This window comes from Mastigoproctus giganteus, chromosome 11 (genome assembly GCF_048544385.1).
Source record: "Mastigoproctus giganteus isolate SK-2022 chromosome 11, ASM4854438v1, whole genome shotgun sequence".
In the NCBI taxonomy this organism is placed as follows: Eukaryota; Metazoa; Arthropoda; class Arachnida; order Uropygi; family Thelyphonidae; genus Mastigoproctus; species Mastigoproctus giganteus.
Genome location: NC_143585.1, coordinates 125,648,423 through 125,666,602, shown reverse-complemented (window position 1 = coordinate 125,666,602; position 18,180 = coordinate 125,648,423). Strand labels below are relative to the sequence as shown.

At 37.2% G+C, this 18,180-nt stretch overlaps 1 protein-coding gene across 1 annotated transcript in view; it reads left to right on the top strand.

Moving 5' to 3' along the window:
- Positions 1-18,180, top strand: part of LOC150078417 (coiled-coil domain-containing protein 125-like) — a 253,546-nt gene that overhangs the window by 40,853 nt on the left and 194,513 nt on the right. Inside the window, exon 3 of the mRNA XM_090385396.1 lies at positions 7,887-7,973. Within this exon, the coding sequence (XP_090241522.1) occupies positions 7,887-7,973 (87 nt within the window). The remainder of the gene's footprint in view (positions 1-7,886; positions 7,974-18,180) is intronic.

The window sequence follows — 18,180 nt, the reverse complement described above, 5'->3', positions numbered from 1 at the left end:
CTTAGCATTGGTGTGCATATAAGTATATGTGTGCCTAGTCTTGCTCTTAGTTACCCTAATGCAGCCCATGTATTTCCTTGTTCCATGATAACTCACAGCCTTGAAATCCCCATTATCCCACTTTTGGGATACTTATTTACCACAATCAGAAGACTAGAATTCCCCTATCACGCACTACAGGGCAATGTACGAGATACAATATTTACACCAAATCTCCAATAAAAAGGTTCTATGTATATTAAGTCATAACCAGTGGTGTGCTGGAACTGGCTCACACAAGGTGATTGTTAAATTTTCAAAAATTTTGTGAGCCAGTTGTTTAACTGACAATAAACTGTAGGGTGGCACACACTTCAATCCACAGTGGCTGGTGGCATTTGGGTGATAAGCTTGTATATGGTGACACGGAAAATCCAGCCGGGGTGTGTTTATTTTGGCACCCTTTGTGCTTCCTTTACCCTGCTCATGGCAGAGTGTGTAGGGATTTCCACTAGCAATTTCTGCTTAATTTTGTCTGGGCTGCTTCTTCTTAAGGTAATGACATTCCCATGCTCGATGTCTATCAAAGATTTTGCTTTTCTAGAATTGTCGTGAACCTGATAAGATCATTACTCTAAGAAGAATATTCTATTTAATGTATAATAATACTCTATTTCTTTATTGGTATTTCATGTATCTGGATTTTAATATGTAGTATTCCTCCTCTGTAAGGCTTAGGCTGTTTTGGAGTATTAATAAAAAAATTAAAAATAAATAAAAAGAAGCTGCCCAAGCAAAATTAAGTGGGTTGGGATGCAACTCCATTTGTTGAATCACAGTCATAGATTGGCTATCGATACAAGAGCTCGGAAAAAGTCAACAAAAACAATTTGTGAGAATCAATTGGCTATATGGAAATTACAATAAAAAAAATTAATATTTTTGTATTCTAAATTGTTGTAAATCAGTAAAACTTACAATAAATATATACACTCATATTCTTGGTCTTATCTGTTTATTTTTTTTTAGCAAGCCAGTTGTTAAAAATTTACCAGCACACCACTAGTCTTAACTTACAAAATCTCTAGCTAAACTTAAAAATAAACTAACTTATATTTAAGTAATGTTTTGTTTCAAAAGTAAAGGACAATAATCTATATTTTTTCAATGTTTTTAGTGGATTAAAGATAAGAACTAAATAAGAGATAAGAACTAAAGTGAACCTGGAACAACAGAATTACTAAGGGTGATTGGCAAGATTATGAGAAGTTTTTGGCTAAGAATGCAAAGAAAAGCAGTAATCAATTCTTTGCTTATCTTAACACTAGAAGGATATGAAGGGCATAATTACTGATGATGCTGAACACTTGGCTAACGAATTGGACTAATATTTTGTGTCCACTTTCACACACAAAGTTTTAAGGAATACAAGAAATGATGTAAAATGATGTTATTATTACTAAAATGAAGCTGGTAGATAATTGTTGAAGTTAAAAGTAAATAAGGCACCTGGTTTTGATGGAACCTATTCAGTTATATTAAAATAAGTAGCAAAAGAGCTAAGCACGGTAAGCAAACCTTTAGCCTTAATTATAAATTATCCTTGGATTTAGGGGATGACCCTCCAGACTGTGCAAATGTGAAAATATCAATAGACAAAAGAGGAACAAAGGGCGAAGTGAGTAATAACAGAACTATAAATTTGATTTCTGTACTGGAAAAATAATGGATTCAGTGTATAAAGAAGTACATCAGGATTATCTTGACAGACTGCAGTTATACAGTAATCACAGCATGGGAAGACCTTGTCTGACCAGTCTGATTAGCTGCTATGATGCAGTAACAAAGCAACTTGATGCAAAAAATAATTTTGACATCATCATGTACAGTACTTAAATTTCACTGAAGGTTTTTAGACAGACTGAACATAAATAATCAAACGCTTTAGTGAAATCTAAAACTTTTGATTGTTCATTGTTCAGTCTTTGATGTGGAATAGCACTTTGTCCTACGTGAAAGATTGCTGCACAAATTGGAGAAATATGGCATTAGAGGCAAGCTACTGCTGGATAAAGGGGGATGGCTGAGTGGCAGAATACAGAGAGTAGTCATAAATGGGCACTGCTTTAATTGTACTAATGTTATTAGTGGAGTCCCTTAGGGTTCAATGCTGGGCCCCATACTGTTTTCAGTATTTATTAGCGATATTGGTGAAGGCATATTACTCTCATTCTAAGTTGGCAAAGTGGTTAATAGTAAGAATCAAGGCATACTGCTATAGTAATACCTAGGAAAATGGACAGATGAATGAAGAAGTGGCAGTTATAAGAGGCATATATTGATAAATGCAAAGTACTGCATGTGGACCGCAGTAATCCAAGAATAACATACTAATTTCTTTTGTTGTCCACACTGTGAAGGTGATGGAGAACAAAATAAACCTAGGGAGTAATTTTACAGTTCCATTGTAGATAGGCTGCTTGGACCCTCAAGGGATTCTGTCCATGGTATATATAGGAATATATAGGAAGTGATTATCCTGTTGCATAAAGCAAGATGAACAAATCTTGATATTTCATGCAGGTCTGGAAGCCTCATTGATTTGATCATTAATCATCACATATCATTGATAATGATATGTGATTGTAGATTTTTGCTGTTTTCGAGTGAATTAATAGTATTTGCAGCAATTTAAAGGTAGGAAATCAAAGAATATACTTCTGTTTATGTATATTGAGAATTTCAATTTTGTAAATTGAGTAGAAATTATGAAAACGATTAGTTTTTTTCAGGGGGGCAATTTTCAAGTTAGGGTTAAAAGTCTAGGGTTATGGGGGGGGGTGGACTACAACCGGGTTAAACACAAGATAATACTTTTTTAATTTTTTGGTTTCAACACCACAGGATTTTACAGATGTTACATGTTATATTATGTTACAAAAGGTGTTCAAAATGCTGCCCTTGCATCGGTATGTAACTTTGTAGCTTTCTCTGCATTGAGTTGTGAATCCTCCCAGGCATTCCTGGGTCATTTCTGATTTGCTGAAAGGCTCTTTCAACCCAACACTGCAATTCCTCAACTGTGTTAATGTCAGTTAAGTCTGGTGATCTGGGAGGCCACATTACAGGCCCACCTCTACCTATCCACCGTTGACCCTACCTTATAGTTAGCTACTGAGTCACAACTGGAGCAAAATGTGCCAACCATCATGCATAAACCACATGTTCTGGCATTGCTGAAGTGGAAAATTATCATCATCAAGGAGATCTGGAAGAACATTCTGCAGGAACTGAAATGTACAGCTCTTCTGTTAGCCTGTTTGGCAGAAAATGTGGTCCAATTAGATGGTCTCCTAGTAGTCCTGCCCAGACATTCAACAAGAAACGTTGCTGATGTCGTGACTCGTGAATTGCATTAGGATTTTCGTCGGACCAAACATGACAGTTATGAAAATTAAAAATACCATCACGAGTAAACCCAGCTTCATCAGTGAACAAAATGTTTAAAAATTGGGGGTTCAGGACACACTGTTGTTACATCCACTGGCAGAAGTTCACTGTGGGAGGGTAGTCTGTATTGCTGGATATGGTAGGGGTACAGTAATTGGCGATGTAAAATTGCCACACACTGCTGTGACCTAGTACACACTCTTGCAGAGCAACCCTCCTTGTCGAAATTCCTGGATTTTGTTTAATTCTTTCTAACAGCCTTTCCTCAACATCAGGTGTTATGCTTCTGGGCCTACCTGCTTGTACTCCATGTGCAAAGCGCCCATGTTCTCTAAGGCGTTGATGTACCCTGATGAATGTGTGCCTGTTGGGCTGCCTTCGGTGGGGAAATACTTCTTGGTACAAATGTTCAGCCTCGAGTGCACTGCCATTGGCTTTACCATACATGAAGTGCATGTCCCTGTACTCTTTGTTGCTGTAACCTCTTTCCATGTTGACTATCCTTTGACAAGTACTAGTATGTCTGCTACGTCCCACAGCATTGAGAGAGGGGACAGGGAGAGAATGAGCATAACCTAACCTAAACAAACAAGTCAGTGGTGGATCCCAGCTCTTTACAGTTCACATTGTCAGTGGTTGGATCCCAACTAGAAATGTACAATATCTCAAAAACAATTCACTTAAGGACCCATATTTACTAGGCTTTTTTTTGCATACTGTAGTCTGTACAGTTCACCTTTAAATTATTGACCATCACTTTTGAAATGCCTTGTATATATGCATACATCTACTGCTCAATTAACATATATGCAGTATGTTTTTTTTTTTTTTTTTTTTAAACTGTATGTTAAATGAATGTTCACTTACTGGATGTTAAATTCCCATTTGAAGTTACCTAACTTGCCCAAGATATGTTTCTGAAGATTTGCAAATCATTTAATTGTTTTTTAAAGTGAAATATAAATAATTGCAATTACTGTACATACTCGATAAATTAGTCTTGTTTGAAAAATTAATTCAAAGAAAGCTGTTCCTGAGTTACCTTCTTTTCATTGTAAAGAATTGTATAGCAAACAGTGACATCATGAGGCTTCTGACAGCATCACTGCTTCCTTCAACATTGGGATTGGAATCCTTCATGTCTTCTGTTGTCTCTTCCACCTTCATCGTGATTTCTTTTAAGTGTTTGGGGTTCAGGCTCTTTGAAGGAGCACTCAAGATTTTGTTTTTGTTATACTATCTTCACTTTCTTCAGTTTGCATGTGTATGCAACTCAGATCATTGGTCATCTCTATGAGACTCCAGGAAATCATTCACATTTTCAATCGGAGCAATATGGCCTTAGTTGCTAATGCTCCTAAAAACCAAAATAAACAAACAAACAAACAAACATTTTCAATATCCATTTCAAGGTTAAGGTGTTTTGCCATGTCTAAAATATTTTCTTGAGTTTTTTGGAAATCTTCATAGTCTTGTACATACTGCAAGCAAATTTTTCTCCAACAACCCTTCATGGGTTGCTTGATATCTTTCCAACTTGCAGAAATGTTTCTCACTGCTGTAAGGATGTTATACCCCTTCTAAAACTGCATAGTTGTTGCTTTCCTTTCCATCAGTAATAGCTATTGCTGCTAGTGATGGGAAGCCATGTTAAAGCTTCAGTCAAATAATATTGCTTAAAGCTGAAAATAACCCTTTGATCCACAGACTTGTCTTTTCTCATCCTCACTAGTTCCAGGGACAACCTCACTTTTTTTTAATTTTTTGACTCATCCAAACCATATGGTAAAAAAGAATAACTATTGTTCTACAAGTTATTGTAGAACAATACTTATCGAATAGTTATTGTTTCCCTAAAACTATGAAAACTGAGAATGCATAACTTAAAGCAGCAATGTGCTTGAAACTGCTGAAATGAGACTGCATGCAAAATCTTTGTTTTAGTTTTGCTTTGGATTTATTAGCATTAACAAGGGCACATGTTGCAAGAAAGCAAGCTTATATAGCATCAGCCAAAAAAAAAAAAAAAAAAAAAACCCTTATTTCACCCATCCCCTTGCCCCAAATGTTTGTCAAGTTCTGCCTTGAATCTATTTAAGCCATCAACTTCTACAACAACAGATGGAAGTTTGTCCAGCAATCAACCACCCGCTGGCTAAAGGCAAACCTCCGCACATCTATCCTACAACTGTCTTTCCTCAATTTGAATTTATGCCCTCTCAGGTGATTATTCTGAGCAAGAGGAAGAATCCCATCAGCATTGAGCATGCTCAAACCATTCAAGGCTTTATGCACCTCAATCAGATCACCTCGCAGGTGCCTAGTCTCCAGACACTGTAATTTTCAAAACTTAAGCCTTTCTTCATACGAGCAACCCTTTGTTCTGTTCACTAATCTTGTTGCCCTTCTCTGTACTCACTCCAACAGCTCTACATCCTTATAAGCACATTAGCTTCTAATCATAAATAAATAAATAAATAAATTTTCTGTTCATAACCCAGGCAATAACAGGAATCAGAGGTGAAAATTACCATAATCATTACTAGAATAGCATCATAATGCTTGAAACCATACAAAGCTACAGATGTGTGTGTGTGTATGTATGTATATCATACAAACAGTATTGGTACCAAATTTACATATCATTGGATGTATGTTAACTGGATGTGGGGCAGCCAAGCATTGGGTATATCTTTAATTTTTGTGATCTGTCACTGCCTTATGGGGCCACTAATATAACAGAAATTTGTAAGTATTAACAAGTTTAGAAATATCCTAGATATTGAGAGGTTTTGAATTTAAATATGATAGATATAAAAATTATATTGTAATAAATTGCCTTCATAACTTTTTTTGTGAAAAGATCCTTATTACCTTATCCATTTGGAAAGTTTTTATATTGTGTTTTATTACCTAGCACAAGATTATGTAATGTGTAAGCATCACCTGTATCACAGGTGATGCTTAGCACAAGATTATGCTAAGCATCACCTGTGATAGATTCTAAAAACACTTTTTTTTTTAAATTTAGTTTCTGGTAGATACCAAATTCAACTAAAGTGCATAAACCTTTGTTTTATGCACTTAACAAGTATAGATTTTATATTGTGTGATATTGACAGAGTAATATTGAAGTGAAATTTCTAATATCAGTTTAAAAGGACATTTTTTCCTATCAGTTTAATCCTGAGCTGACTGTATGGGGTTGACAAGACCCCATATATATTTCAGCAATTTGTCCCCTTCATGTACTTAGCCCACACAGCTGAAACAGCTAATAGCTGTTTTTGTAATTTTCTTCTTTAATATTTTCCCACTGAAAATTCTAGAAATCTCTGTTAATTATTACACAATTAGGAAAAATTCAGGAATTAAGTTAAACCTGCACACGTTGAGTGGCATCTATTGTACAGTTTTTGATAGCAAGCTGGCTTTACACTGACACGTGCTTGCCTCTCAAATAGGTAACGGTCTCTGGCATCATAATATTGAAGCATTGTCTGGAATCAAACTGTTGATGTATGCGAGCACCTAATGTTTTTTTGCAGTAGGTGCTCCTGTTATTGACAGGCTGTTGTTCAGTTGCATGCATTTGTAGAAGCACATGGGTTTTTCAGTTTGCATTTTGCTTACTGACATATTTGCTCATCAAAAAGGTGAACAGTTTTCAATTATTTTTTGCTGATTTTTCAAATGTACGCGCGGTCTAAGTGAACTTGTACACACACAGGGAAAGATCATTCCTTCACGCAACTGGTGATGGGTTGAAAGGCATTTTTTTTATATTAATTCTAATTAAACTTGTAAAGTTGAAACAATATGGAAATATAAGAATACTACACTAAGTTTGCAACAAATTAAGGAGATTTAATAGGAATATCTGCGTTTAAATGTTTACAAGGGAAAAAAAGTAAAAAGCAGAAATAAAATTTTGAGGGATTAGATATTATTATTAGCCTTATGGTGCAAGGAAGTCTGAGGCTTACGCTGCACCAGGCAAAAAAAATTTGAATTACCCTGACAGAGAGAGAGAGAGAGAGAGAGAGAGAGAGAGAGAGAGAGAGAGAGAGAAGTAGAAGGGAATCACCAAGAAAGAGAAGAATGATGATATCCAGCTCAGGACCCTGGGTGTGCCATGCCCTTACTCACCAGATGTGAGCCCCTGGGGATAAATATATATTATTAAAGGCAATATATTTTGAGCTTCCTTTAAGCTCTTTCTTGGTGGCTTTAAAAAAATATTCAACAAATCACACCTTAGACAATTATAGTGCCTGCTATCTTCCTGAGTTATATGAGAATTGTGTACATACATGTATGCATTTACTTTTTTTTTAATAATCTTTGTTTATACTTAATATTAAAATATATATAAAACATTCAGTTTGACATATTAAATTTAAATTTAGGTGTGTTGCATATTTTGAAGTATTCATTCAACTGTTTATTTTAAATAGAAAATTGATATGTTACAAGGAGAACTAGAAGTCTATAAAAAATTGCATTCTGCCAAATATAAAGCAAGTGAAGTTTTATTGCACCAGGTAAATTTTTTTATCCTTCTGTGTTAATTTTTAAAATGTATTCTTTAATAAAGTTTTCTCCATGTGTTCAATGAATCACATTTAATATTTTCCTGCTTCCTTTTTTGATTAAAAAATGTAAAGTAGGATCAGTTTTTTGGAAAATTTTCTTGTAGAGTTAAAAATATTTCTTAATTTTAGATCAGTATAGGAAAATGCAGGAACTGTTGTAGTATAAAAATAATAGATGAAATGGATTTGATCCTCGGGCTCATCCATGTCAATCATCCCTTTATGGCATATGTACTTCTATCTGCATTCATCCTGCAGCATTCTGTGCTTTCTGTATTTGATATTGTCTCAGGTTATTCTCTCAAAAGTTCTAAATGGTGAAGAGTAGATCTTTAAATAGATTTATTCTATGGCTTCATTCCAGTAAGTGGAATAAAACTACATTTTTTGATCTAATACCACTTTGGAGAGGGGAGGAGTTGGGGGGAGGCTACAAGGCCCATGTTTGGAGTCCTAACTAAAGTACAGAGTGCAGCAGAGTTATAAACTCCCTAGGGTCACAAAAAAATGCTGCCCATTTTGACATGAGATTGGCATGTATTTTCAGACTTATCAATTCAAAAAGTTGCTGTTTGCTAGCTGCTTATAAAAAAAAAAACCGATCATTTAATGCTCACTGTAGTACATTCATATAGGTGAAAACTCTCCAGATTTATGATAGAGATTATACATTCTTCAGTTCATTTTCCTGCTCACTGGTCCCTTGAGGTGGGCACCTGTATGGTGAGGTTCCGGTGATGCTGCTAGGCATCCAGATTAGCATAACTGGGATCCATCTTCCATACCTTGGTCCAGGGTTACACATTAAAATCTGGCATGTGCAGCCATGTGCCATAACCTGTGGCAACTCGGATCCTGATGGGAGGAGCTCAGTGCTTTTGGCCCTTGCTTTGACAAGACTGGCCAAACTGTGAGCAATTAGCAGGTGGTTCTTACTGCTAGAATCAACTGCATTAGCATTAGTTGGGGCATGTAATGCAAGGAAGCAAGCTTATAGAGAGCATCAGCCAAAAAAAAAGAAAAACCCTTTCCATTTCACCATCTGCTGACTCCAAATGTTTATCTAGTTCAGCCTTAACTTTATTTAATCTATCAACTTCCACAACAATGGATAGAAGTCTGTTCCAGCAATCAACTACCAATAGCTAAAGGCAAACTTCTGTCCATCTATTCTACAACTGTCTTTCCTCAATTTGAATCTATGCCTCCTCAGGTTCTTAATCTCAGAAAGTGGAAGTATCCCATCAGCATTGAGTGTACTCAAACCATTCAAGGCCTTGTACACCTCAATCAGATCACCTCAGAGGTGCCTAATCTCCAGATTAGCATTAGTAGAGGCATACAATGTAAGAAAGCAAGCTTATGCAGCATCAGCCAAAAAAAAAAAAAAAAAAAAAGAAAAAAGCTCCAATTTCACCCCTCTAGGCTATCAACTTCCACAACAAATAATGGAAGTCTGTTCCACCAATCAACTACCTGCTGGCTAAAGGCAAACTTCCGCACATCTATCCTACAACTATCCTTCTGAGCAACAGGAAGGATCCCATCAGCATTGAGCATGCTCAAACCATTCAAGGCTTTATACACCTCAGTCAGATCACCTCGCAGGTGCTTAGTCTCCAAACACTGTGATCTGCAAAACTTAAGCCTTTCTTCGTAAGAGCAACCCTTTGTTCCATTCACTAATTTTGTTGCCCTTCCCTGTACTTGTTTCAACAGCTCAACATCCTTCTTAAAATGAGGCCTCCAGACCTGTATACAGTACTCAAGTTGTAGCCTGACAATTGCCTTATACAAGAGGATAATCACCTCCGTATCACTGCTAGAAAAATTCCCCTATATCATTGACAAGACACCATGAGCTACTCTTGCAGCCCATCTGCTCTCTCAGAAAACTTCATATTCACCTGCACATTTACCCCCAGGTCCTTTTCATTCTCTACCACTCTCAGTGTAGTACCACACGGGCTGACCGGGCAAGCCAGGTGGGTAAAGGGCCTGCCTGGCAACCCAAAAGTCACGGGTTCGAATCCCACCTCGGGCTTGGATCAGAGTAAAAAAGTGCAAAAAAACTTTGGGAGGTGCATTATGGCCACAGAAGCCGATGCGCCAACAACTAACAACAAAAAAAAAAAAGAAAAAAAAAGTACCACATAGTTGATACATTATTCTGGGTTTACTGCTTCCCATATGTAGTACTTTACATTTGTCAATGTTAAACTTCATTTGCCATCTCCCCATCTGCTCAACCTTTCTTCATTTGCCAACCTCCCCATCTGTTGCAGCGTACTGTCATTAGTGTCATTAACAACCCTGCCAACCTTCGTATCGTCTGAAAACTTTGACATTAAGGCTGATATGCCATCATCAGTATCATTTATAAATACAGAAAACAACAATGGACCCAACACTGAACTGTGAGGGACTCCACTAATAACATTAGTCCATGAAGCAGTGTCCATTGATTACCACTCTCCTGTCTTCTCCCACTCAACCTTCCATTGATCCATAGCAGCAATTTGCCTCCAATGCCGCACTGTTCCAATTTGTTCAGCAGTCTTCCATGTGCAACATTATCAAAATCCTTTCTAAGATCCAAATATACGATATCAAAGTTATTCCTTGCATCCAGTTGGTTTGTGACCACATCATAGTATCCAATCAGATTGGTCAGACAAGACTTCCCCGTAACAAAACCATGCTGTGTCCTAGCTGTAACTGAAGTCTTGTCTAGATGATCCTGCAGTGCTTCTTTAACGTCCATTAATTTCCCTGGAACAGAAGTTAAATTAACAGGTCTATAATTACTTGTGTAGCTCTTTGTCCTCCTTTGTGAATTGAGGTCACATTTGCACATCTCAAGTGGGTATCTCCTGTGAATCCAAGGAAGCTCTTATAATTATGGCTAAGGGTTTGCTCACTTCCTTTGCTGCTTCCTTTAATATAACTAGATAGAACCCATCCACCCCAGGTGCCTTTCTTGTGTTTATCTTCAACAATTTCTCCTCCACTTTACTCTCAGTTATTACAAGATTATCTAACTTACTGCCAGAGGTGTATTCAACTCTGGCATTCCCCTCGCTGAATAACTCCTCATGTGTGAATGTCGATGCAGAATATTCATTTAGTTTGTTAGCTACCTGAGCAGGATCATCAACAGTTGGACCATCGAAATCCAGTTGACCAATGTGATTCATCCCCTTCATTCTAGAGTTTACATATGTAAAGAACTCTTTGCTGTTTTTCTTTGCATTCTTTGCCAAAGATTTCTCATAATCTGCCTTTGCCTCCCTAACTTGGTTACAGACCAGCTTATATCTATCATAGGCTTCCGTGCCACCCATTAATTCATATGTATCCATGCATTTTTCTTCTCTGCCACATGTCTCATTAGTTCATCTGACACCCATTTAGGCCTTGAACAATATTTCTTAGTTGGTATGTAAAGCCTAGTAGCTTCCAAGATTAATTCTTTGAATGCTTTCCATTTTGAATTTGCTGTTGGTAACATCATCAGTTGGCCCCAAAGTATAGAATTTAAATACTGTCTCAGACCATCGTAGTCGCCTTTACGAAAGCAATAACCCTTCCCTTTACCCCTGATGGTAGTTATCTCTTTGAGTAAATCCCACTTCAGCACACTGTGATCACTGCCACCTAGTGGTTCCTTATCTGCAGATTCTTAATGCATGAAGAATCACTACTGATAATCAGATCAAGAGTATTACTCCCTCTAGTTGCCTCCCAAACATGCTGATGTAGAAAACAATCATCCAATAAATCCACAGAAGCCTTGCTAGTATGTGAGTGACCAACCCACAAATTCCAGTCAATATCCGGAAATTAAAATCCCCCATTATGAGACTTTCTGATTTACTGTCCCACTCTATTTCCCTGAACAGTTTTTTATTATACTCATTTGAATCATTAGGCCTATAACACATTCCTGCTCTCAATTTTGATTTCCCAGTGCTCATGTTGCACCAAACTGAATTGACACTGCACTGCACTGTCCAGCAATGTCGACTGGCTGCACTTCCTTGGATTTTATGTGTTTCTTAACTAACAGCATAACCCCTCCTCCCTTCATATCCTGTCTATCCTTTCTGTACACATTGTACTCCCCAAATTCCAGTTCTGTATTCTTATATCTGTGTGACACCACATCTCTGATATCCCAACAATATCTGCCTTTGAAGTTTTGACCAACACCTCAAATTCATCAAATTTATTTACTAAACTCCTAGCATTGGTGTACACTCAAGTATACATGCACCTGTTCCTATTCTTAGCTATCCTAACCCAACCCATGTGTTCACTTGTACCGCAATGACGCCCAGCAGTCTTTGAAATCCCTTGCAACTTGATTTCCAGGCTGCTGCTCATTCCAATAGAAGCAGTGCAAGAATCACTTTCACCTCTGCCAGCGGCTACTGTTAATCTATTAGTCCACGTATCTGGCAGTTTTCCAACCCATCTAACACTGCCTTGATAGCATCAGCAAATATTCTTGCACCCTTTCTATTTAAGTGTATCCCATCCCTGTAAAAGCAGTCTCTTCTGTTAACAAGCACAGACCAGGCTGAAAAAAATTCTACCCCTCAAGCCTTGCACAGTCTCTCCAGGGTTGAATTGATCAACAAAGCTCTCCTCGTGTACTCCCTCCTATCGTGTCTGGGCAGAATTGCAGACACTTTCAAATTAAACCCTAATTCACGGCTTTTTTTTAACAGTGAGCTGTACTTGTTAAGTAATTCCGCCGGTCTCCTACTCTTAATATTATAGTGCCAACGTGTACAACAATATCACCTTTTGTGCCCTTAAAAGATCACATCTGCTCTACAATGTCATCAACCTTTGCCCCTGGTAGACATACCCTGGTCCTGATGCTGCTACTTATAGAATTTAAGCCTTCCCTGGTAAGAGAATCCTTTTGTTCCTCTCACCAATCTTGTTGACCTTCTCTGTACTCATTTTAGCAATTCTACATCCTTCCTAAAATAAGGCTTCCAGACCTTTATGCAGTACTCAAGGTGTGGCCTGACCACTGCCTTATACAGAAGTATAATCACCTTCTTGTCTCTGCTAGCAAAATTCCTGTTTATCATTGAAAAAACTCCATGACCTGCTCTGGCAGTCTGTCTGCATTGCTCAGAGAACTTCATATCCTACTGCACAATTACCCCCAGGTCTTTTTCATTCTCCACCTCCCTGAGTGTAGTACCACACAGTTGATACATTTTTCTTGGGTTACTGCTACCCATATGCAGTACTTTGCATTTGTCAATATTAAACTACAGTTTCCACTTCTCAGCCCATCTACCTAACTTTTCTTGATCCTGTTGCAGTAGCATACTGTCTTTACTATCATTAACAACCCTGCCAACCTTTGTATCATCTGCAAACTTGGACATTAAGCCTGATATACCTTCATCAATATCATTAATAAATACACAAAGCAACAATGGGCCCAGCACTGCACCCTGGGGGACTCCACTAATAACATTACTGGAGTCCCCCAGGTTTCTATTTATTACCACTCTCTGCCTTCTCCCACTCAACCATTCCTTTATCCATTGCAGCAACTTGCTCTTAATGCCATACTACTCCGATTTCTACAGCAGTCGTCCCTGTGCAACAGTATAAAAACATTCCTGAATCCAAGCATATGATATCAAAATTATTTTTTGCATACAGTTCCTTTGTGGCCACATCATAGAATCTACTCAAATTGGTCAGACAAGACTTCCTCTTAACAAACCCATGCTGTGTCTGAACTATTACTGCAGTCTTTTCTAGGTGATCCTGCATCACTTCTTTAACCAGTGATTCTATTATTTTCTCCCAGAATAGAAGTTAAACTAACAGGTCTATAATTATATGCATCAATCACCCTTTGAACCTCTTTTGTGAATTGGGGATACATTTACGCATCTCTGGTCCATGGGGACCTCCCCTGAATCTAAAGTTGCTCTCATAATTATGGCTAAGGGTTTGCTTACTTCCCTCGCTGCCTCCTTCATTATAACTGGATAGATTCCATCGGCCTCAGATGCTTTTTTATGTTTAACTTCAACAATTTTATAGCCATTGTGGGTTTAACTATCGGCTCGTGCGAGCCGGCTCCAGCACACTGCTGTGATATCATTAACAATATCTGCCTTTGATGTCTCTTCACCAGCACCAAATTCATCAAATTATTTACTATACTCCTAGCATTAGTGTACAAAATCGGTTAATTCTTTGTTGGCTTATGATGTAGTATTATATGCAAGTATATTGAAGACTAAATGCACAAGGCATAATATGTTATTAATGAAAAAACCTTCGAGCTTACAGGCCAATAAGCCTCCTGGGGTTGTTGGGATATATATCCTATAATCTTAAGGGAGGTGGCAAGTTGGTGCATTGACCCATTGAGGCTATGAGAGCATCACTGGACTTGGGAGTGATTCCGTTGGATTGGAAAAGTGCCAATGTATCTCCAATACATAACGGCAGTTCTAAAAGTGAAGTGGCAAATTACCGGCCGGTCAGTCTAACTTCAGAAGTAGGAGAAAATCATGGAAACAATGATGAAGGTTGGAATTCAGGATCATTTAGGTAGAAATGGAATTCTGAAGGATACTCAGTGGTTTTGTAAAGGGAAAATCATGTTTAACTAATCTGGTTAGCCATTTTGACAGGGTCACTCAAGAGCTGGACTTGGGAAATAATTTCAACATTGTTTATTCGAATTTCAGCAAAGCATTTGACTCAGTCCCACATGAGCGGTTACTTTATAAACTGGAACATGTTGAAATCACAGGGAAAATCCTTAGATGGATAGCTAGATGGCTTCAGGGCAGGAGACAGAGGGTTGTGATAAATGGTTATTCCTTAGATTGGATTGATGTAAGAAGTGGGGCTCCATAAGCATCAGTATTAGGACCACTGTTGTTTTTGATTTTCATAAATGATATCGATTAAGGGTTAGAGGCCATGAAGTCTAAATTTGCAGATGATGTAAAGATTGGTAGAGTAGTTAATAATCACTACCAAGCAGAGCTTTTTCAGAGTGACCTAGATAGACTTCAGGGATGGTCAAAAAATGGCAGCTATGCTGTAATCCAGCAAAATGTAAGGTATTACACCTGGGGAACAGTAATCCCAAAATACAGTCAGACCTCTATATAACAAAATCGATCGTTCTTGAAAAAATTGGTTATTCAGAAATTTCGTTATAAAGAAATGTGACCTTTCAACAATGAAAAATACTGTAAATTCAGAAATATAGTAAAAGATGGGAAAGAAGTGGGAATGAATAAATTTTGTAACATTTTAAAACAATTTATTAATACATACATATTCTCTCAACATGAATTGTTGAGGAGGCTTCTATCCTGCAGTGAGTTGATAATGGTTGCAGTTTCAAATTCATCTGTTGCCTCTACCGTTCTCCCAACTCCACTAATCACTTAGAGCTCTTTGACTTTCTCTCTTTGCAAAAGAAGAAATTCGATCCAAAGCCACAGCATTAGTCAACACCTACTTGTCCGACTTAGAAGTAGACTTTGTTGATGAATTGCTAGTGTTTCTGGCACTATACAAGGACAAAAGGTCTGTGGCAGAATTAATAAAGGCACAAATAAAAGATAAACTGATTACTAGCTTTAAGAATTGATCTATCCATAATAGGATTGAAGGAGAGTGCTCATTGTCGGAATTTAAGCAGATCAAGAACTGTGTATGCTCAACTGTGAGCCAAGATCGCTTATCGTTGTTGGCACTTCTATGCATTGAAAAGATCTTCGTCATATGGATTTTGAGGATGTTATTAAAGATTTTGCTACAGTGAGAAGCCGAAGCCAGAAAGTTTTGTAATCTTAACACATTAATGCTGGGGCAACCCACAGGTGGATCACTGCTGTAATGTCCACTGGGCAAAGCGACCCACCGGTGGGTCGCTGCAGCTAAATATCATTGGACGTTGCAACCCATGGGTCTTTCGTTGTGGTATGAGTCTTGTATTCAGTTTTGGCATTAAGCGCCTGGTGTTTAAGCATTTTATCGGATTCACCAGTCCTCCATATATATTCATCTACCATGTGTCAGCCCATTAATTTTTGAAAAAATAAATATCTTAATTACAACATAAAAAAATACAATATCCTTATTATATATGTTCAACATGGAATTTTCAAGAATTTGAAATTTACCAGTAAATTTCAAGTTCTTGAAAATTCCAGCCTCTGTTACTTTTGTAGTAGTCTCACTATTCGATAAACTGTACATTATACTTTCTCGGAATTGAAGGATGGATAGACGATTATTAGTCCCAACTTTACTCTGTACCACCCATGCATTGACTAGAATGGTATCAAAGATGATCTCCATTGTAGCTTTTTTATACCATTTTACAGTTTTATGCAGGCTACTATAATATGACGCTATTTGGTCAGATATATATCCACTCCCTTCTTTGCTTGATTGTAGTTGATAATAACATCGGGTGTCTTGATTTTTTCTCCCTTTCTATTGTTCTTTCCTGTCTCAATAATTTTACACTGATGAGTTTTGTGTGTTGTTAGCATCATTACTGGTCTTTTATTGATCCATTTCATGATTTTCACTCCTTTGTTATTCTCAAGGGCGATTATGTCTCCCCGTTTCATTTTTTTCCCTGTAATATTTCTTGGTATTCCTTTTCGATTGCTTCTTAGGGTCCCACAGAGAAAGGTTTTCTTTTTTTAATAACTCTTGTGCTAGAAGGAAACTGGTGTAAAAATTATCCAAATAAAGAACACGTCCTTCATTGAGAAGATTAGCCATCAGTTTCATTGAGACGGCATGGGAATGTCCTTTACCTTCCACTGAATCACCCTATCTGGTATAAATAGAGATTTCATGAGTATATCCCTCGGGCAAACATAATTTATAAAATTTGATCCCATATTTATGAGATTTGTTAAGGATGTACTGGCAAAAGAGTAGCCTTCCATGCCAAGAGATCAAACTTTCATCAATGACTAAGTTTTTTTTGGCTTTAACATGCTTTGAAAATTCCTATTGACTTTATCTAATAAAATTCTGATTTTGTCGAGACGGTCTTGTCCATTGGCAGTTTCATTGTCAGATAAATGCCAATATTTCAGGAGATCTAGGAAACGATCTCTACTCATAGATTTCCTAATGAGATTATTCCAGTATAAATATTTTTTTGACCAGTATAATCTTATATCTGAGACATGAACAATTCCCATTATCAACACTATTCCAAGAAATATTTCCATTTCTGATTCAGTTTGTACTAGCTGCTGATGACAAACAGTGCTGTGCATATCTGTTGGTTTCAGTCACCATCATCTGAAGGATATCGTCGGTTGTATATCTGGTAAGGTTGATTCAAATCAACAAGGATTTCAGCATCTTTATTATATTCATTAATTGAAATTTTAGTTTTTCCTACCTCTTGCCAAATAACATTTTCAGACTTAGATGCATTGGAGATTAATTGAGGATTTGGGTCATTATTTTCATCACTGATTTCATGATATTCATCACTTTCATCAGATTCTTCTGAGGTTTGGATCTTATCATCACCATTACTGTAATTGGAATGTATGTCTAAATCATCTAATTCTGATCCGTCGTCGAATTCATCACTACAGAAATATTGTGGTTTCTCTTTTGTCCGCAAGTCCAACTCTGTTCTCAATGTCCCTGGATGATTTTCTTCATGTTTTTGGGCACCTTTTTCTTTCAAAAGAGGTACATCTGAATCATTACTATCACTTATATTCATGAAACATTTGTCTTTTTTGTATATGTGGTAACTTTTTTCAAAACTCTTTAGAAATAGGTATCTATAAATACAATAAACAAAAATTCGAAATATCTAAAGAGTTTACCTCAATCTCTAGATTATAGTGATAAATGAAATGTTCTCCACACGTGCATGTATTTGAAATGAAGTCAATATGAAGTCTCACAGAGTATGAACAAATTGGAAAACAATACTTGTGGCGGTACCAGGAAGTAATTCGAGCATGCGCATTGGCGACTCACTGGTACTTATCCCTGTTCATTGATAATACTTAGCACCACAGGGCGGAGTGAACCACCGGTGGATCAAATTTTCATGTAAAACAAATGACAACCTGTTTTTCTTGCACAT